This window comes from Prunus dulcis, chromosome 5, assembly GCF_902201215.1.
Source record: "Prunus dulcis chromosome 5, ALMONDv2, whole genome shotgun sequence".
Classification (NCBI taxonomy): Eukaryota; Viridiplantae; Streptophyta; class Magnoliopsida; order Rosales; family Rosaceae; genus Prunus; species Prunus dulcis.
Window position 1 is genome coordinate 12316163 of NC_047654.1, and position 21924 is coordinate 12338086.

At 38.0% G+C, this 21924-nt stretch overlaps 4 protein-coding genes across 5 annotated transcripts; 2 read left to right on the forward strand and 2 right to left on the reverse strand.

Moving 5' to 3' along the window:
• The first annotated feature begins 638 nt into the window (after window positions 1-638).
• On the forward strand, window positions 639-6011 carry LOC117628765 (chaperone protein ClpD, chloroplastic). Its single transcript, XM_034361287.1, has 12 exons — window positions 639-1685; window positions 2156-2304; window positions 2402-2631; window positions 2761-2869; window positions 2950-3080; window positions 3557-3658; window positions 3749-4030; window positions 4120-4217; window positions 4319-4613; window positions 4775-5008; window positions 5203-5436; window positions 5551-6011. Exons 1-12 carry the CDS (start codon window positions 928-930, stop codon window positions 5872-5874), a joined length of 2946 nt encoding a protein of 981 aa, XP_034217178.1. The 5' UTR covers window positions 639-927; the 3' UTR covers window positions 5875-6011.
• A 1658-nt stretch (window positions 6012-7669) lies between these two features.
• LOC117627809 (respiratory burst oxidase homolog protein C) lies at window positions 7670-13158 on the forward strand. The gene is made up of 11 exons (XM_034360057.1): window positions 7670-8560; window positions 8652-8814; window positions 8966-9014; window positions 9135-9248; window positions 9358-10191; window positions 10279-10374; window positions 10499-10614; window positions 10837-10939; window positions 11147-11220; window positions 11769-12322; window positions 12615-13158. Exons 1-11 carry the CDS (start codon window positions 7948-7950, stop codon window positions 12722-12724), a joined length of 2826 nt encoding a protein of 941 aa, XP_034215948.1. The 5' UTR covers window positions 7670-7947; the 3' UTR covers window positions 12725-13158.
• On the reverse strand, window positions 10898-18059 carry LOC117627810. 2 transcript variants are annotated; one of them, XM_034360059.1, is made up of 13 exons: window positions 17908-18059; window positions 17653-17778; window positions 17453-17564; window positions 17242-17375; window positions 17000-17144; window positions 16613-16791; window positions 15765-16005; window positions 15523-15621; window positions 15199-15344; window positions 14938-15045; window positions 14440-14528; window positions 13420-13973; window positions 10898-10963 (listed from the first exon to the last, which is right to left on the reverse strand). In XM_034360059.1, the coding sequence occupies exons 1-12, from the start codon at window positions 17974-17976 to the stop codon at window positions 13460-13462; spliced, it is 1962 nt and encodes a 653-aa protein (XP_034215950.1). In that variant the 5' UTR covers window positions 17977-18059; the 3' UTR covers window positions 10898-10963; window positions 13420-13459. The 2 variants fall into 2 exon arrangements, with proteins under 2 accessions (XP_034215950.1, XP_034215949.1); XM_034360058.1 differs by lacking the exon at window positions 10898-10963 and having other exon boundaries at window positions 13354-13973.
• Window positions 18060-18720: 661 nt separating this feature from the next.
• Window positions 18721-19587, reverse strand: LOC117628578 (germin-like protein subfamily 3 member 4). Its single transcript, XM_034361064.1, has one exon. It carries the CDS (start codon window positions 19566-19568, stop codon window positions 18873-18875), a length of 696 nt encoding a protein of 231 aa, XP_034216955.1. The 5' UTR covers window positions 19569-19587; the 3' UTR covers window positions 18721-18872.
• Between the last annotated feature and the right edge of the window lie 2337 nt (window positions 19588-21924).

Here is a 21924-nt window from a genome sequence, read left to right on the forward strand (position 1 = left end):
TTTTTCTATTTTGTGTGGTAAAATATTCTTAAGTTTGGGGGCTGCTTGTCACTATTGTCCTTACCCATCTTCCTTGACGTATTTGTTAAATTTACAGGAAGCTTCAAACTTAAAACCAAGTTAATCTGACTTTGCTCTTCCAATCACAAGTTACTTCTTTTGTTTTGGCAGGCAATCATGTGCGACTTTTGTATGAGCTAGATCTGGTCACAATTTTGTCACGTATTCAAGTTTGGTAGACTAGATGTCGATCAAAAGCAAAACACATGAGAAACAACTCTTATTGTATGGGTTCATGCGAGGCTAAAATGTACAAAGAATTTGCACCATATGCTGGAAATAAACTTATGAAAACTCCAATTTTACACTTGATTCAAACACTCCACTATTCTTACCACTAAATCAAATGATCAATGACGATTATTGAGTTTTTAGCATAAATAATCACAACTTAACTATCAAATTAGAGAAGTAGAACTTAGTCAAAATTCAATGCTAAAACCCCTTTTAAAAAGTACTCTTTTTTTTTTTTGGGTCAATACCTTTTAAGCAGTACTTCAATCCTCTTCAAAAATTACATTCTGACTCGAGTTTTTTTTTTCTTCCTATATTAGTATACTAAGGGGATTTTTGACTACTTTGGTTTAAGTGGCATTGATGTGGGTGGACAGGAGAAATGCATTAACTAGAAGCAAAAAACAAGTCTTTGCTTGCAAATGAAGGGATGTCGTCGGACGTGGTTAACAACAGCATCAAACACTTTTCTTCGGCCTTGAGCTCTTAATAACAGATTGATCAATATAAGATATTTAGACGAAAATTCTCCATTATTCTTTATACTATTTTTGAAAGCAAAGCGAAGCCAAACCTTCCCACCTCAAAGCCCCCTCTCTCTCTCTGCCCCGAGAAAATTCAGAGTTCAGAAGAATGCAAGTTTCATCGTCTTCATCCTCTGTGCTGATACCATCACTTCAATGGAGGGCTCCATCTCAACAGACATCATTTCCTTACTTTCCATTACAATCTGTTAACACTTGTATTAGCAGTTGCTGCTGTGCTCAATTTCATCACCACCATGATCGCAGCAGAAGCAGCAGCAGCCAAGTCTTCTCTATCTACCCAATTCGCCTCATGAACCCATCAACCCCTTTCTCCTCTTCTTTCTTCTCTCAATTTAAAGCTCGTCCCTTTCCCAGCGGCTCAACCGCCAGGAGAAGAAGCAAGCTTCGAATCGTCTCTGAGGTCTTTGAACGATTCACAGAGCGAGCAATCAAAGCCGTCATCTTTTCCCAAAGAGAAGCCAGAGCCCTTGGCAGACACATGGTCTTCACCCAACATCTTCTTCTGGGTTTGATCGCCGAGGAGGAACAGCACCGTCATCTTCATCCTACTTCCAATGGCTTTCTTGGGTCTGGCATCACCATTGACCAGGCTCGCCAAGCTGTTCAGAGCATTTGGCATCACCATGGTCAAAGTCAAACTGCTTCTGCTGACCTTGTTCCTAATGCTAGTCCTGGTCGAGCTGCTTCTGCTACTGATGTCCCCTTTTCAATTAGCACGAAGCGGGTGCTTGAGGCTGCGCTTGAGTATTCAAGAGCCAGAGCTCATAATTTCATTGCACCAGAGCACATTGCCATTGGCTTATTCACTGCTGATGATGGAAGTGCTGGTCAGGTCCTTAAAAGGTATTTTCTTGTGAGTTGTGACCCATTTCTCACTTCCATTTTCTTTTTTCTACTTTTGTTGCTCAACCACTTTCAGCTTTAATTTCCATTTATGAACTGTATTTGGTTTTTGGGTTGATAAGTATGTTGTTTTTCTTCTTTATCTAATACCCTGCTGTTCTAGAAAGGCAATGAGGATCATCTGATTTCAGATTCTGACAAAAACTTTTTTCCTTGTGGATTTTTCATATTATTTGCCTATGTGTAGGGCTGTAACTACATTAAACTGTTTTCATACTTCAATAAATTTGCATGCTATATGACCAAAATCTTCTATCTTGCTAGTGAAATTGTATAACCCGAGAGAGAGAGAGAGTACACTGCCATGTGCATGAGCTGCATTTACATGATTTTAGATATGGGGGTTTAAGGTTCAAATTTATACATGCCAATTTTCAATTCTGAAGCCTACTAAATGAATGTGATTTCAGACTGGGGGTAGATGTAAACCAGTTGTTAGCTGAGGCAACCTCCAGACTTCAAGTAGAGCTTGCCAGAGATGGTAGAGAACCATCTGGTGGATTTCAAAAAACTTTTTCCAAAAAATCGTCTGCTAAGATATCCTCAGAGAATACAAAAGGTAAGAAGTAAGTTTGCTCATCTCTGTTTAGTTTTTTTTCTTTCAAAAAAAATTACAAAATCAGAGGGGATGCCCTGTAATTCCACTGTCCTTCCAGAGGAAAGTGTTTTGGACCAATTCTGTGTGGATCTTACTGCCCGTGCTAGTGAGGGACTCATCGATCCTGTTATTGGCCGAGATACTGAAGTGCAGAGAATTATTCAGATACTTTGTCGCAGATCCAAAAATAACCCCATTCTTCTTGGTGAAAGTGGGGTCGGAAAGACGGCCATTGTTGAAGGACTGGCGATTAGTATTGCACAGGCAGATGTCCCTGCTTTTCTCCTGGTGTGTTCTCACATATGATCATATTTGTATAGTTCTTCTAGCTCTACACGCTCATCCAAATGCAGTTACATATTATTGAATTTAATAAAGCTGTATATTAGATATTTGATTAGCTTTATTGTTCCACAGACAAAACGTTTGATGTCCTTGGATATAGCTCTATTAATGGCTGGTTCAAAGGAGAGGGGAGAATTGGAGGCGCGTGTTACCACATTGTTAAGTGACATACAAAAATCAGGTGAATACACTTTTTTTGTGTTTTCATACAGGAAAAGAGTCAGTTCCCTTGTGCTCATTCATGATGTGCTTACATTGCAGGAAACATTATTCTTTTTATTGATGAAGTACATACCCTTATTGAGTCTGGAACAGTTGGACGAGGAAATAAGGGGTCTGGTCTTGGCATTGCTAATCTAATAAAACCGTCACTTGGGAGGGGTCAATTACAGGTTATCTGTTTATTTCCCGGTTCATATAATCTTACTTGATATGTTATCTTAGTGACCATTAAAGTCCTCCTATACTGACATGCCATCTGTAATTTTCATTGCAAGTGTGCCTCTAGTAGTTAATAGTAAATCTAGTTAGTGAAGGCACACCTAACACTTAAATGGCACCCATTAGTAATCGACATGACTGGTCATAGACTTGTCCTTCTAAATAAAAGGCATACTGTTGTATGCTTGGCCTATGGCATATTGCTTAGTACTTAATCTATGGGGTTATGCTTAGTGTTTGACCCTATGGGGTTATGCTTAGTGTTTAACCCAGAGATCCTATGACGAAAGGGCCTCATACAATGAATTGAGGGTAAGTCAAAGAGGATGCTAGAGAAACATCTCCTTCTTCTGTGTTTAAGATATCTGCTTGTTTTCTAAGTTCTTTAAGCATAGTATAAGTTGCATTAACATTCCACTGTTTGCAGTGTATTGCAGCCACCACTATAGATGAATACAGGATGCATCTTGAAAAGGATAAAGCATTTGTTCGAAGATTACAACCTGTGTGGATTAATGAACCAAGCCAGGTCTTTTTCAATATATATTTTCATCTTATCATAAGTAAAGTGGTTAGTCATTGTATAATTCATAACTGGATATTATATGAAATTTTTTAGGATGATGCGGTTAGGATTCTATTAGGTCTGCGTGAGAAATACGAGGCCCATCACAATTGCAGATACGAACCAGAAGCCATTGATGCCGCTGTGTATCTGGCAGCAAGATATATAGCTGATAGATATCTACCTGATAAAGCTATTGATCTCATTGATGAGGCGGGAAGTAGAGCTCGAATGGAAGCTTTTAAGAGGAAAAGAGAACAGCAAATTGGTATACTTTCAAAGTCACCGGATGATTATTGGCAAGAAATTCGAACTGTTCAGGCTATGCATGAAGTGGTAATGACATCACTCCTGAGTTCTATCATATACTTACCTCGTTAAATGATCCTCTAATAATGTTAGTGTTATGAATTTAATATAAGCAGGTCCTAGCGAGTGAACTGAAAAATGGCACTGCCCCTAGTGTGGATGATACCAAAGAACCTATTCTAGACTCCTTTTCATCTTCCACAGCAGACAATGAGTACGGTTTTTGGCCCTGAAAGTATGTATGGAGGGCAGTCAGCCTTTCTGCTAGGTCTCAGAATGATATTTAACTGGATTTCTTGCCAATATATTTTTCAGACCTACAGTGGTGAGATCAGATGATATAGCAGCAGTTGCCTCACTGTGGTCAGGAATCCCTCTTCAGCAGCTCACTGCTGATGACAGAATGCTTCTGGTGGGTCTTGATGAGAAGCTTAGGGAGCGGATTGTTGGTCAAGAAGAGGCTGTTGATGCCATTTCTCGAGCTGTTAAGAGATCCCGCGTTGGACTGAAGGATCCTAACAGACCCATCGCAGCACTGCTCTTTTGTGGTCCTACTGGGGTTGGCAAAACTGAATTAACAAAAGCTTTGGCTGCATGCTATTTTGGATCGGTAAGTCTTCAGTCTTTATTTAGAAGGTATTCTTTCTACATTGGATAATTGGTTAGACTAAAAATGCAATGGAACCTTGATGGAGTCAAGAGTGAGATGAGATGTAGGCATACATTCAATCTAAATCAATTTTTGTGTGATCCTTGATGTTATTGTTACAGGAAGAAGCCATGCTACGGTTTGACATGAGTGAATATATGGAGCGGCATTCTGTCAGCAAATTAATAGGGTCACCCCCAGGTTATGTTGGCTATGGAGAGGGAGGCACTCTGACTGAAGCTATTAGAAGGCGGCCTTTTACAGTGGTTGTGCTTGATGAAATAGAGAAAGCCCATCCAGATATCTTCAACATCCTTCTCCAAATGTTTGAAGATGGCCACCTCACTGATGCTCAGGTTTGTGGCCTTTGTCATTTAGTTAGTTAGATTCTTAGCTGAATGCAAGGAAAATTATTACTTGGTTGCTCCATAATTTTTTTTTGGGTCGGGAGAGCGGGAGGGAGATTCTTCAAGTAAGTTTTGTGTTTACTTTCTTCCTTACTACTGTCTTTGATCATTGTCTCATTTGGTTTAAAATTTGGGTTTGATAGGGTCGGAGAGTATCATTTAAAAATGCATTGGTAGTGATGACGTCCAATGTGGGATCTACTATCATTGCAAAGGGTAGACAGAGTTCCATTGGCTTCTTGCTTGCAGATGATGAGGTAACTTCTTATGCTGGAATAAAAGCAACAGTAATGGAAGAACTCAAGACATATTTTCGTCCAGAGTTGCTGAACAGGATAGATGAAGTAGTTGTATTCCATCCCCTTCAAAAGGCTCAGGTTTGTCATCTTCCGTTGATTTGAAAGAATCAATGTAAACTATAGATGAGTGTTGAATTAATATGGCTTGATGTTTGAGTTACACGATTGGTTTACATAATTTGTTTATTGTAGATGCTCGAGATTGTAAATTTGATGCTACAAGAGGTGAAGCAAAGGCTAATGTCTCTGGGAATGGGATTGGAGGTCTCTCAATCAGTGAAGGACCTCATATGTGAGCAAGGCTATGACCGGTTTTATGGTGCCCGTCCTCTTAGGAGGGCAATTACATCAATAATTGAAGATCCATTGAGCGAAGCGCTTCTTGCCGGAGGTTACAAGCCTGGTGAGACTGTCATTATCGATTTAGATGCTACCGGAAACCCTTTTGTAAGAAATGGATCAGATCAGAGTGTCCACATATCTAATACCAGTATACAACATCCATCTTGTAGTTAATCCATATAATCTTATGATCTTTTCGTAATAGGCATGCGCACAAGTTTTGTTGAAGTGCACAGGTGATTTATTAATTGTATATAAGAATCAATGAAGCATTTGTTACAAGTCATTTATAGAAACAAACAATTGGTACACTACCGCTTTTTCTTCCATTTGTCTGTGCTTTAGTTACAACATTGGAGGAGGTAGATTGACATATGTTACCTCTGAAAAAAAAAAGAGGTATCAACAGTTGCTTAGTTACCATAATAAAAAGACCGGTGTTGCGATTAAATCATTGTTCTACGAAGTTAAAATCGCAAAAATTGAAACTAAAGAGACCAAAGTAGAATTTCGTCCACATTACGAGGACCAAAACTATTATTCGGCCTAGTTCGTATACTCAGTACAATCCATTTTACAACCATTACTTATGGCCCTTTAAAGCTCGCGTTTCAATCTGCTCTTTCATTTTCATCTTCATGATTCTTATAAAAGAAAAGAAAATAGCAATCGATTCTTTTTCATCTACAGATACAAGATTCTTTTTCATTTTGTTTTTTTCTTTGTGATCAAAAAATAAACATGGCAGGCTTCCTGTATATGTTGTGATTGATTCTTTCTTTATTCAAAGATGTGCACCCCACTGCTTCTACTTGGTTCCAGAGATGCATCTGAAAATTCCATTCACAAAGCCTCTGGTTATATACCAAACCAAACTGGTGTTACTAATCTGCCATCTCAATTTTCAAACCAAATTAACCACCGACACATTGCTCCTAAATATATAATCTTCCTTCCAATCAAGTCAACTAATTCTGTTAAAACTCATCTGTTAATTTATGATTTAGAAGAAGGTAAATTTGTTTGATTAGATCTTTTACCATCTTTGAGGTACAACTGGTGAATCGTTATCTTTTTTATTTTATTTTTTTAATCCCTATGATCACGCCCAAAAAAATAAAAATATATCAGGAAACATAGTTGATTTAAATATAAGAAAAAAATAATGTTGGTTTGAATTTTGTAACCTGTCCTGTTCTTTATTTATGCACCTACTTTAATGTTGACTCCATATTAATTAATTTGTGTTAATCATCTTTTTTGGGTAATATTTTTATCAGGCATCTGCACAACGCATACAATGTTTGTTTTATACAAGCTGCCTCAGAGTGGTTGGGGGTTTGTCTTTGATTTCTTGTTTGGATCATGGGGAAAGTGAAAGGACAATACATTGCATCTATACATTTAATTATTTCTGAAAAAAGAAAAAGAAAACCCATCTTCATCTTCCAAATAGGAATGTTAGGTCCTTTTTGGTAAGCATGAAGCAATCAAGTTGTGTGTTTGTTTTTCCTGGAACCCTACTTACGATATTTTTGCCGCAATCTCTACTTTTACTTTTGTAATATTTTTTTTCTTGTGTCTCAAGAAAAATGGAAAAATGAAATTGGGACATCATTTCATTTGCTTTCTTGTTTTCACTGTTGTTGAAATGAGGACGAGTGGTTTTCTCTGTTTGCTTTGATTTGGTCTTTAAAAATTCCATAATTAAGAAGAGCAAACCACGTGAAACAACAGATGATATTTGTAGAACATTTTTCTTATGCGACAAGGGAAAAGTTAAAAAGAGTGATTAACAAGTGTAACTTTCGTAGTACCAACCAGAATACTATTATGATGTAGAATTAATGACATAATGAACGGCACGTCATATTCTCGAGAAAAAGTTAGCTTTAGTCATTCACATGCGCATGAATAATTTACAACCGTTGATTGGTATGAGATTGCCCAAAACTCATAATTGGATAGATAGCATATACTTTCTTTGCAGTGGAAAATGGTCTCAAAAGGTCTATAAATAATAGTTGATGATGCAAGACACCTTACACTCATACACTCCCAGCACTAAGACACAGAAAGGAATGAAAGAAAACAGAACATATCTAACAACCCTTGCACTCATTTTTGAATTGCCAGCCTTTCTACTCTGTTAGAGATAACATACAAAATTCTGAGAGACTTATTTACCTTACAAGCCACAGCAGCTTAAATCTCTGCTTCACAGAAGCTTGTTTGGTCCCTGAGAAAATGGGAACAAATGAGGTTGGAGGAGTTCATTATCACTCGGATACAGAGATCCTTGGCAGCGAAAGAATGGTGAATTACAGCGGTCCTCTAAGTGGACCTCTGAACAAAAGATCAGGCAACAAGAAGACTGCCAAGTTCAACATAGCTGAGCCTGCAGGCTCTGCTGTGAAGCCTGGCATTAGCACAAGCGATGAAGAGCCTTATGTAGAGGTCATTTTGGATGTTCGAGAAGACTCCGTGGCGGTGCACAGCGTTAAGCCTGCTGCTGATGATCATGAAGATCATGTGGAGATGAATTTACTGGGAAAAGGGTTGGAGAAGAATCGATCTCCTAAAGGTTCATCAGTTGTGAGGACGGCTTCAGCTCGTATCAAACAGGTTTCTCAGGAGCTGAAGCGCCTGGCCTCATTTTCAAAACAAGCAGTGGCAGCCCCTCATCCAAGGAGGCGGTTTGATCGAACACAGTCAGCAGCAGCTCCTGCCTTGAAGGGCCTCAAGTTCATCACCAAGACAGATGGTAATGCTGGGTGGCCTGCAGTTGAGGAGAAGTTCAATCAGCTCACTGCTTCAAGCAATGGCTTGCTTCCTCGTTCGCTTTTCGGTGAATGTATAGGTACTTATGGCTGTTCCTAATGATGCTTCAGTTCCTGTTTGCATTACAGTATTTGATTTTTTGTTGATTTCTGTGGATGTAACTCATGTAGGAATGAATAAGGAATCGAAAGAGTTTGCCGGGAAGCTGTTCGATGCTCTTGCTAGAAAGCTGGATATTAAGGAAGATTCCATCACCAAGGAACAGTTGAACGAGTTTTGGGCTCAAATCTCTGAGCAGGGATTTGACTCCAGGCTTCAAACTTTCTTTGACATGTAATTTCTTCTCAACCCACTTTTTGTTTTTTTGGAGAGTTTCTAAAGGAATTGCTTAATTTCTCTCTTATTCTCATCTCTATTGATTGATTGGTTGATTGATCATGGAGCAACATGAAATTGAATTGAGTGGTAAATATGTAAAATTCAGGGTTGATAAAGATGCAGATGGAAGAATCACCATAGAGGAGGTCAAAGAGGTATGACATATCTGCCATGTGAATCTCAACCAATCCTGGCTACCATGTGATTTTTGTGTCAGTCTCTCAGACAGAATATATGACATCTTCTAAATCAAATTGTTAAATTACAAAATGCAGATTATTAGCTTCAGTGCTTCTGCCAACAAACTCTCAAACATCCAAAACCAAGCAGATGAATATGCAGCATTGATCATGGAAGAGTTAGATCCAGACAATCTTGGACACATCATGGTAAATAAATGAAAAGATGATACTTAAACTCCTAATTAGAATTTAGAAATTGGAATTCTTGTCTTTAGATTCTTAATTCTTGATCATTTGGTGATGACTGTGGGAACAGATAGACAGCCTGGAAACTCTCTTGTTGCAAGGACCAGAAGAGACTGCAGTAAGAGGAAAAGATAGCCGAAACCTAAGCAAAATGCTGAGCCAGAAGCTTAAGCCTACAAGAGAGCACCCATTAAGGATATGGTGTAGCAACATCAAGTACTTCTTGCAAGACAATTGGAAGAGAGTTTGGGTAGTGACACTGTGGGTTGGGATCATGGCTGGCCTATTTGCCTACAAGTACGTGCAGTATCGAAACAAAGCTGCATATGAAGTAATGGGGCATTGTGTGTGCATGGCCAAAGGTGCAGCAGAGACACTCAAATTCAACATGGCTCTTATTCTGCTACCAGTCTGCAGAAACACCATAACTTTGCTCAGGAACAAGACCAAACTAGGTATCGTCGTTCCTTTTGACGACAACCTCAATTTCCACAAGGTCATAGCTATAGGAATTGGGATTGGAGTTGGCATACATGGAATTTCTCATTTAGCATGTGACTTCCCTCGCATCATTCATGCCAGCAGCGATAAGTATGAACTGATGAAGCCTTTTTTCGGGGACGATCAACCTTCAAATTATTGGCACTTTCTTAAGTCCCTGGAAGGAGTTAGTGGGATTGTTATGGTAGTGTTAATGGCAATAGCCTTCACATTGGCTGCCCCTTGTTTCAGAAAAGGTCAGCTCAAGCTGCCTGAGCCTCTAAAGAAGCTCACTGAACCTCTAAAGAAGCTCACTGGGTTCAATGCATTTTGGTATTCACACCACCTCTTCATCATAGTCTATGTCTTGTTGATCATCCACGGCGTTTATCTTTACCTGACCAAGGAATGGTACAAGAAGACGGTACGAAAACTTGTGATTAATTACCTCTAATTACTTTTCACCTGATCTTAATCAACACATTAATCTTTTTACTGTTTGATTTTACAGACCTGGATGTACCTAGCTGTGCCACTCACTCTCTATGCCGGAGAAAGATTGGTTCGAGCACTCAGATCCAGCATCAAGCCGGTTAAGATACTAAAGGTGAACAACTTGATAAGCTTTTACATTCATGTGTTTATGTTGGGGAAAACATCCCTAATCAACATAAAAACCATAATTAAGTATATATGATTAATTTTTTTTTTTCTCTTTAATTATGGTGAAGGTGGCTCTTTATCCTGGAAATGTCTTGGCCCTTCATTTGTCCAAGCCTCAAGGCTTCAAATACCACAGTGGGCAATATATGTTCGTTAAGTGTGCTGCTGTGTCTCCATTTGAATGGTAAGATCCCTACAAACATTATTTTAACATATGTCATGTACTGTAAATCATGACTATGGACAAAGTGCAATTATGTTAAAATTTTATTTTTTACTGTTTGGATTGACAGGCTAACAACACGTCCGTCTCCAAACCTTTTTCTCATTACACGTTTTTTTTTTTTCTTCGTGTGCTTATATTTTACTATGTTAAATAAGTACTTGGTATTTGACATGTACACAGGCACCCATTTTCCATCACCTCAGCCCCTGGAGATAACCACCTTAGTGTTCATATTCGAATCGTCGGAGATTGGACCCGGCAACTTAAAACTGTGTTCTCTCAGGTGTGTTTCCGATTGCAAATTGCTCTGGGAACAGAACAGTCTTATGTACATCAGAAGTTTGTATATCATAAGGAACAACAGACACATAAATAAGACACTGGTTTGGTACATAAAGCTTATAGTTTATCACAAAAGAACAAATATTGCCATGTAAATACATTATCCGCTAAACATGGGCAGCTAATCTTCTTGTATTGATTTGTTTAGGTATGCCAACCTCCTCCTAGTGGGAAAAGCGGACTTCTCAGAGCTGACCATATGCAAGGAGATGACAACTTAATGTAAGCAACCTTAATTAACTAATGGATTTGTATTAATATTAATATTAGTGGACCACAATGCGTAAAGAGATACATTTCTCTAATGTTGAAATATATGAAGAGTTATAGAAAGTGAAAGTGCCTGGTTACTAGCCAGTTGTGACACGCATGATAACACTTCTACGTAGCATAATATTGTTGATAAAAAATAACAAAATAGTACAAATCCGTTGCAACTAAAAAAGGAAAAAGTAGATTATTATGATGGGTTAATACTTCACTTGGGGACGAAAGAAGAAAAAGTAGATTATTATTGATTGTTCTTAAAGATATTATATAGTAATAGATAGACTCTAACAAACATGGTCACTAGGTAAGCGTTATCATTCTCTCTAAAGTAGCGATTGAGTGGGCTTAGATTTTTTTTTCCCCCTTCCTTTACTGATAAGAAAGTTGCTTTGTGTCTATTAATGATAGCAACCTCATAATGGGTTTTTACTTTGTTTTTCTTTTTCTTTTTCCATGTTGGTGGGAAATAATTGATGTGATGATAATGAATTCGAAACCAGATTTCCAAAAGTGTTGATAGATGGGCCCTATGGGGCACCAGCCCAAGACTACAAGAACTATGAAGTGGTGTTGTTGGTAGGGCTAGGGATTGGGGCAACCCCAATGATCAGCATTTTGAAGGACATAGTGAACAACATAAAGGCCATAGAGGAGGAGGGGGAGGACATGAGTGCCTTAGAAAACGGGGCACCAAGCAGGATATCAAAAGTCGGATCCGGGTCAAGCCAACTGGGGCTCCATAACTTTAAGACCAAGAGGGCCTATTTTTATTGGGTGACAAGAGAGCAAGGCTCTTTTGATTGGTTCAAAGGGGCAATGAATGAGGTGGCTGAATTGGACCACAACAGGGTTATTGAGTTTCACAATTATTGCACCAGTGTTTATGAGGAGGGTGATGCACGTTCTGCCCTCATTCACATGCTTCAGTCTCTCAGTCATGCAAAGAATGGCGTTGATATTGTGTCTGGGACACGTGTCAAGTCGCACTTTGCCAAGCCTAACTGGCGTGAGGTCTACAAGCGCATTGCACTTGATCACGCCAATGCCACAGTTGGTGAGTCCTTTCTTGCCCTCTGTCAATAATAATTATTTATTCATCACCTGATTATATTACTAATTACGTTTTAAATATAAGTTGTATTTATCTGCGTAGCCAATAAAATAGCACCGTGGCTTTTATATGCGATTTGAATTCTGTTACGTGTTAATTATTCTTTCTGTTGCTGTCGAAACGTGGATGATTAACATTTAAAATATCCATGTCTTAATCATTCATTATTTATCAATCGCCATTGCTATTTTAATTTTTAGAGAGATAATTTAAGGTGTTTGTTTGTGTCGTGCAGGGGTGTTCTACTGTGGGCTACCAGCGCTTGCCAATGAGCTGCGCCAGCTATCTCATGATTTCTCTCACAAGACCACCACCCAATTTGATTTCCATAAAGAGAATTTCTGATGATCACAAATCAAGTAAAAAACAAAACAAAGTCTTCCTGTGCGTCCCCACCATGTACATTATGGTCCATCCATATCCATCCTCCTACTTTCTCCATCAAAATACAAAGAGATTCTGATCTGAGCTGTTGCTTTATGTAAATTATTATTTCAATCTTTTTTATCTTCTTCGCTTTACATAGCAGGCAAAAAGATGGTGGTTAGGCCACAGGCCTTTGAGTTGTGATCCTCGTGTATGCCTTGTTTGATGTGGCCTAAGCCCATTATAGTCATTTTCAATTATACAAGTTGCAGGGTGGGGAGAGAGAGAGAGAGAGATGCATAGAGAGTTTGTGCAAAGCATGTTTGTAGAATGAATGATTGACTTATTATATACTATATATTACTACTAGGCAGCATGTGTTAGAATATAAATCTGTGTATGAGTTGTCAAGTTTGAATGGCTAGTTTGTAATTTTCTTGAACTTCTCTCATGATTTTGATATTTAAACTATGTTATCATGGAATCTAAAGAACCTAACAACGATGAAGATAGATTAGGCCGGTCCCAAGTGTTCTTTGCTAGTTTTTTTTTTTTTTTTGGGTTTTCTGGTTCGCCCCGCCTTGTAACCCAAGAAAAAAAAACATAACAACAATGAAACTAGGTTTTCCATTCCAACATACCAGGTTCTTCAACTTGTAGTAAATGGTACATACCTGAAGTTAAGTTCATGCTTTACATAGGGCTGCCCACTCTTTATTTATGTTTCCTTTTTAGCCTCTGGAAATTCGGCTTCATTAGTTGGCTGGTGGCCATGGATTGGTGTGGAGCACAATTAGGCTGGGACTCGACCAAAGGCTTCTTTACCTCAACACTAAAATTCTTCACGCAGGTGTTTGCGAGTATTGGAGAAACTGATTCTCTTTTGAACTGTCTTGGCACCTCAAGCCTCTCTAAAATCCTTGAGGTTTTGGCGTCGAGCTGCCGGTTACCATCTGGCGGTGATAGAAGAAGTGATTGGTCTAGCTTGGGTTTGGAAGTGCAAACTGGAGAATGTATCTCAGAGACTTCATTGACAATAAGCTTCTCCCACTCTTCTGTAATGCAAGCAGATGTTTTGTCTTCTTGGGTTGTCAGGTCTAGTTCTGAGGTTTCCTCTCTGATTAAGGCAACATCTTTTGTTGAATTTGGCTGTACAATCACCTCTGGAAATTTTGGCTGGGTTGCGTTTGGCTCACAGGTTTCCTCTTTCAATATAAGGGATATTGACCTGGAATATTCGCATCAACAAAGCAATTATCAGAGGAAGCTTTCACCCTAAGTTCAGATATAGTTGCTATACCTCTTGATTAGCAATAACGATCTAAACTCAGTCCTAAACATGTGCAATAACTCGGGGGTTCATCTCATTCAATCAGTTGTGAAGTTCTATACGTAATAGAATTTCTGACCAATTGGTTATTGTTTTGAATAGATGAAAATGAGGCCATCCTTAAACACAAAAACCTACAATTGATGAAATCGTGCCTAAATATCTCAAATGATAATAGAGAAAAATGAAGCATGCACGTCGAGAGTAAGAAGGGCATATTTAACTTGGTAGCTAAAAGTGTGTTTCTCTAGCATTTTCTTTCTAATTTTTTCTTCTCCTTTCACAGTTGCACTAAAGGCCTGTCGATCTGCATGATTATTTTGACATGTTGTGCAGGTTCAAGTTGGATGACGAGAATAATTACCCAAACTGTAAGCTCTCTTTTACAAGCAAGTTTAATTTCTGATGGAAGCCCCTCTCATGCAGCATCGGATTATAGTCTCTTACATCAACCTGCAAAAAGTTCAGAGAAGAAAAGGCTGAATCACCGCCTCATTCAATAATCTAATATGCTTTATCTAATTACTTAAATGCAAAAACTTGAGAATAGAAAACTCAATTTGTAAATGTTTTGTAATAGAAAAGTCAGTAATCTAAACTCTCATGAATCTGCTACATATATGATCTCTTCACCAACATTCTGGACCAAGAAATTTAAGATAGTAACAACAAATTTGGTTTAAATTGTGGCTTAGCATGCAGCTCTGCATGGCCTAGATCCAATTGGAAAACTTGACAACGTTGTCAAATAGTTACTTAAAGACATTCACATCATTCTCTCTACACAAGGGTTGAAAAAAAAAATTCTCCGAGAAGTGTTCCAGAAGAAGAATACAAGCAGATATATGGTTCTGGTTCATACCTTTGACAAAGAGTCTTTAATGGAGTTCTCAATCTCCTTCCTTACTGAAGAAATAGTTAATTGATTGAGATCAGGAACATGCAAAACGTCCTCTGATCCTGCAACGCGCTGCAAATATTATAGCAATGCTTAACACTGATACAACATACAACAGAGTCAAGACAAATAAACGCAAAAAAGATAAGCCAAAACATAGCATGCATACAACTAGACGAAGATGGAATGGAAGTATAGAAACTAAAAGAGAAGTTCAATGTTCACCCTGAGAAGCATTGGCCCGTTGTCTGAAGGTTGAAGAATATAATAACTGTGAAAAGTGGCCTGCCTCATAGTTTCTATATTACAATTTGAAGAACATACCAAACACTGGTCCAGTGAATGTAGAGCACTGCAAAGCCCTTGGAAAACTGCAAAATTTGTAGCCTGGTTAGAGAAAAGAAGAAAGATGGATACAATAAAGAGTCAAGGACACATCCTGAGACTTCATGTAAGGCCTCTTATTATTCACAAAGTCTCTGAATTTGATTGTCCTGGAAAAATGTAGCAGCTAAAAAGAAGAGAATCAGAGGAAGGCCTTGAACACACGTTGAATATTCAATTCTGATTGATCAATCTCATCTGGAGTAGTTTCTATCTCATTGCAAGTTGATGGAATCACAACATAGGAAGCACCCATTATAACACCTGTGGAAAAATTGCCAAAAAGGGGTTAGTATTAATTGTCAATGTTGACACCAAGCACTAAAAGGACTAATCAGGCTTTCAATAATTTCCTAGTGAGCTCAGACTTGAACTAATAAATGTTGAGCTTCAAGCTTAACATTTACCTTCACTTAGAGACCCCAAGTTAGTCCTCTCAATGACATTGAAGTCAAGTGGCAAAGAAGCACGCTCGAGCTTCATAGAGCTTGGAAATGAGGGCAGTAAAAGGATTGTTTTTTCTCCAACTTTCACAGAATTTTCAATCACATTACATGTCTCAAGATTACAGCCTGTGACTGGACAAGAAGGTCCCTCGGCTCTATTTCTAACAGCATCTTCCAGCGAAATGCCATGACATCTGCATGCCTATAAGCAGTAAACCTATCATCAAAATCTTAATTTAGAGTTGAGTTGTGATGGTGAAATGAAAACAGAGGGATGGAGGAGTATATCATATAACAAGAAAATCTGTCTGCCATATTTTGCTTCCACTTAGGGAGGATAGAGCAACAGTGAGTCGTGTTAACTATTCATTTTTTAAATTAAGCAGACTGATAGCGGCTGTTTGGATTTGGAATAACAAACCACACAGGCTGTCCATCACAGCAAATATATGATTGCACCAAGTTTATGGTTCGCACTATTGACACATAATCTTGTTGAAGCAATGATAATCAACCATGATGGCTATTTTAGTTGGCTTTTGGATCTAGAGACTACGAAACCAGATATTACACTTACAAGAAATATCAGAGGCTCAGGCAAGATGATGATTTTGTAACATCTCTAAGAGGTTTTCAATTGTAATAACACCAGAGAAAATAACATGAGATCTTAAAGTGATTTTCAGTTCATAAATTGTGATGGTAAAAATGACCATAAAAGTCTACCATCCATGAAGTATTCTTAGCCAACATGGATGATTCAGAAGTAGAAGAGCAATAAAGCTGACAAAGTAGTATTTACATAGTACCTGACAGGGATAGAAACCATCAATATTCGGATTGACTGATATGTACAAGTTGCAGAATATCTGGCTCACGGAGCCCACAAGATTGTTCTTGAAGTTAAAACGAGCTTGTAATGGTTCTTCCATGTCATCCTTTAAATCCTGCAACCATCGGTTTACCAGGCCATGCAGTACTTTGACATCTGAAAATTTGGTTAATAGTCAACATAAACTGTCCCCAGCTTTCTACCTCAAAAGCCTACTGTGCTTCTAGTCTCCTAGACCGTAACAATAGTAACTATCAAAAAACAGGTAACAAATTACGGAAATGAGCAGAGCAATTGAAGGAGGTAATCGCAGCGGTGTGTCCTACTCTCCTACATATAAAGAGGAAGGGAAGGAGTGGAAAACCTGGGAGATATGCTTGAAAGGAGCAATTATCAAGATCAGATATACATGTTTGAAAATTGTTGACCTTCTCTTTGGTATCACTGAGGTGTGATGATTTTTGCTCAAATAGTAGAAAATCCACCGAAACACACTTATCCGCCGCAGCCTGCGGAAAAGAGGCCAACACCAATAGAGAACCATGAAAACAAAGCTGCAGAAGCAAACATGGTGTGAAATTCAAAAATATCGAAAATAAGGCTAACCATGAGAGTGTTTTGCATGATCGAGTCCACATCTCGAGGTAAGCAGGAGGTTAGCACAATCACTTTTCTCATGATATCTCTACCCTCCCACTGGTACAAAACTTGATCGTTCAGGACCGTGGAAAGTTTCACATCTGCAACAAATTATGAATAAACAAACACAGTTAACAAAATGAGTATGCCGGAGAAAAAATTTGAGGCCAGAGAGCACCAGAATCGTCGATCTGAGGCTGAAAGCCATGAGCAGGCAAATTGTTAACGGCATGGTGGAAGTCACGTAGATTGAAGCTTCCGCTTGGACTCGGCGTGTATACGATCTTCAGCTGTAAAACGATATATATTCAATCTTTCACTCTCAGATTCTCAGGGAACATAACGCAAACAGGTTTCGTGCATTTCGAAATTGCCTACCTCATCAGACAAGGAAATCGGATTTTGAAAGACGTAGCAAAGGCCTATGCGATCTCTGAGCGATTCCGTTCTGCGCCAAGACGGGGTCGACGAAATGGCGTAGAGATTCGCGAGCTGCAACAGCGACTGATGAAATTTACCAGAAAAAAAACGTATGCAATTCGTGAGGCTATGGATTGAAGCAGAAATTGTATGGCAAATTTTATGAATGATTTGAAAAACAGTGTTAAATCGAATTGCTTGCTTCTCAATTACCAGCTTTAGGTCTCTGAGAAATGGAGGTGGCAAGCTCCTTAGGTCCAGCACAAAGCACAACTCTACCATTGCGCTTCTTCTTCGTCGTCGTCTTCTTCTTCAACCGCTCTCGAAAAGCTCACTGGTTTGGCGCGAAATTTCTGATGAAATGACTGTTGTTGGGATATTTTGGGAACTGGAGAAAATTTGGCCCCTAAAATAATGACACTTTTGAATTTTAATATATTTAATAGTATAGCCGCGCGGCTATACTCTTTAAATATTCCAATATATTGAAATAGTACAGCCGGGCAGCTAGACTCTTTAAATATTCCAATATATTTAAAAGTATAGCCGGTCGGCTATACTCTTTAAATATTAATATATTTTAAAAAAATGTATAGCCGCTTACTTTTTTAAAAGGAAGATTGGGCCGATGTTGCTTAGGCCGAGCCTTGTTTGCTGTTAAGTTTGTCACCTGGGCTTAAGCCCCTAAAATAATATCAAACTTGCAATTATTTCAATTTCCAGACCCATTTTACATAAAAATAATATTTTCAGACTAAAATATTTTCATTTGTAGAATAAATCTATTCTACTATCCCACATATTTATATTATTTTCCTATTTTATATTTCATCTTTTTAGTCATTTTTCCTAACTAAGGATGAAACGATCGGTTAATGTTTCGATTCGTTCCAATGTAATCACAATAAATAAATAACTAACTAGCACGAAAAAAAAAAAAAACATTTTTGAAATAGAAAACATTCTGCAGCACACTGGAAATAGGAAACATCAAAACATTATTCTGCCATAAAGGAGGCCACCAAGCTTTACATTATAGGGGACAGTCTTTCTTATAATTTATTTTGATCACTCTTGTTCTTAGCCCACAGCAAACTGCTGAGACTATAATGGCACAATTGAAACAATGTTATGCATTTAACTGCTAGTAGATACAAAGAGCTATATTTATATAATCTTCATATGATAGGATTTAAGTTTCTGAATTGCTGTCTGTTAAGACTTGAAGAACCAGAAAAAGTGACATTTTTGAAGTGATCAGAGAGAAACCCCTTTGTTATCTTGTATATCATATCCAGATCATTCTTAAACATGGCACCAGAGATGCCCACAACTCCTGGATTTTGGCTGTTAAACACTGAGAAAGCAGTGGCAAAATCATACCCAGCATTCAGAGAGAAGTGAAGCAGTCCCCTTGGGAACACAAACACATCTCCTTCCTTAAGCATCTTCTGGAAGGCCCGGTTTTGGGTGTCAATAAACCCAGCAAGCACTGTGCCTTTGCTTACAAAGAACAGCTCAGAAGCTCTGGGGTGAGAATGAAGGGCCACCAAGCCATCCACTCTGAGGTCTGTTCTTGCAATTGAGAGGCCAAGGGTGTTGAGGCCTGCCAAATCTGCAGCAGTCACTATATTCACTGAGGAGCCAAAGAAATTGTCTGTATTGCCAGCTTTGGTCAGCTTGGAAGTTTTGAAATCAGGGGCAATGTTGTCATTTGGGTTCTTGCATGGGAAGCCATTGATGAAGATGGTTTGTTTTGCTGATGGGGATGTAGGGCAAGTGTCCTGGAGATTATCAGAATCTGCAAAGCAGATTTTAGTGCAAAAACAGATGACAGAGAGAAAGACAATGCAGCAGGAAAAAAATGAACTCATCTTGGGTGCTTTTGTTTTGTGTGGTAATCAGTATTTTATTTTAATGTGTATATATAACAGTAAGTCATGATGTTGAGGTTGCAAGAAATGGAAGTAATTTGTTAAGCTTGGAGTTCACTGCTGGATTTGAAATGGATTATGTTGTAAGAAGTGCATTGCTTAAAAGACAATCATCTTGGTTTTTGCCTGAATGGCTGGGTGTCCTTGTGCTTCAAATACCACTCATATTTTTGCTGTTTACATCCTAGGTCGGCTATTGAAAGCTCCATAGCGGACCCCAGACAAGTTTTTGACATTTTCATAAGCTTTATATAATTCCTGAATCTGCAGTCTTCCTTGCCATTACAGGAAAGGCTGCACTGACTTTTAAACAATGAAATGGATAAAAGTTAAACAGACAAGAGCATTGTCATTAGTTTAATCCAAATGAAAAGACATGATGTCAGTTATTAGCAGCACTGTTTCCATCGTATGGGACCAGCAATGGCATGTAAAAGAGTTGTGTAAATATTTTCAACTATATGGAGGTAACAAGATTGTGTGGAGGCAATTAAATCCAAATGTTTTCAACTTTCCAGTTTGCCAGAATAAGCATGGCACATTTACATCTAGGATCAATAGATGTTCTGAAAAATAAAATAAAAAACATCAACATCTGAAATCATGAGCTGGGTCTATTTATTTTAGTAGTAAGAAAATGGATCATTATGAGAAGAGAAATTGAAAATCTACGATGTTATTAGTACAAATGCTGTTCTTCTCACAGAGCTGACATGCTTTGGTTCAGGCACTAGGACTGGTGACAATATCTGAGATAAATTTTATCAAGAAGCAGAGCCCACCCCAAAAATTATGCTCAATAACACCTTTGCCTTCGATGAACATTCGTGAAATCGTTTGGGTGTCTTAATTAAATTTCTCCATAGCCCAAGAGCCCTATCCATTACTATTAGGCCATTACTTGAGTATCTATTGTCCCTTTTTGATTTTTTACTTTTCCAGAGTTAATACCCGTATAAAGATTTTAGCACTTTCATATTTAATAATATATTATACACGTACACACCTATTTCTCATGTTAAATACACCTATTTTTTACAAAAATTTCAATAAGACACACAAAATTCACGTATTATATACGTAATTCTCACATATTACTGAATAAAAAATAATATATATTTTTTAAAAGAGTATAGCCACACAGCTATACTCAGTTATGTGTAATAATATAGCCGTGCGGCTATACTAGTTTTTAAGAAAAGTTTAATAAAAAGGGTATAGCCACCTGACTTTACCTTTTTGACATATGGCGCTTAGGGCTGGGTGGGGCTTTATATATAGCCGATCGGTTATACTAGATTTTTAAAAATGTTTTTAAGAAATAATATAGCCGTCCGGCTATACCAGTTTTAAAATATTTTTATAAATACTATAGCCGTGTGGATTTACTGTTGTGACACGTGGCACCTAGGCGTTAGGCGCGTCTTTTTATACACATAGTATAGCCGTGCGGCTATACGTTTTAAAAAGAACATTTAATCCGAAAAATTTCGCTGGCATAGATCTGTGCCGACGAACTTTCGTCGGGAGAGGTTTTCTTTAAAAAATATATATATAATATGTTTTTTTCGCCTACTTCTTTAATTTAATATATGTAATTAAGTAATATATTTACCCTTTTGAATTACTCTAATTAGTAATTATATTTTAATTATTATTTAATATTAAAAAAATTAAAGAAAAAGTCCACAAAATAATTAAATTTTATTTATTAAGTCTTTTGTGAAATCGTTTAGGTGTCTTAATTAAATTTCCCCAAAGCCCAAGAGCCCCAAGGCCCAAGTCTTTGATTAATATAATAATTATTAATGAAAGCCAAATCCAAAGCCATGCCTATAACCAAGCCCATTGGCCTAACTCTCCAATGTTAACCACAGTTACCAAACCATCACAGTGTTTTGTTTATAAACACCTTTATAGGAGTGTGGATTTTCGATGTGCGATTTTCACAAAGGGCACCTCAAAAAATAGGCCTATAGAGAAATCTATATTTTTATTGTTGTGCAATGTGAAAATATATTTAAAGCCCTTCAAGATCTCCGTGATGCATCTATAAATGCCTTCCAAGGTCTCCGTGATGCATTTGTAAATGTCCTTTAAGTTCTTGCATCTATCGACCTTGATATTATTTGGCTTCTTATAGCTGATGTTTACTGTTTTCTGAAGAAAAAAATACATGCCTTCACCCCCCACATCAAACATACCTGAAATCTTACAAATTCTGCCCCCGTCCTCATCTCCAAAAGGGTACCTTTATGTGTAGTATGAAGGGCAGAGTTATGGTTTTGATGTTGAC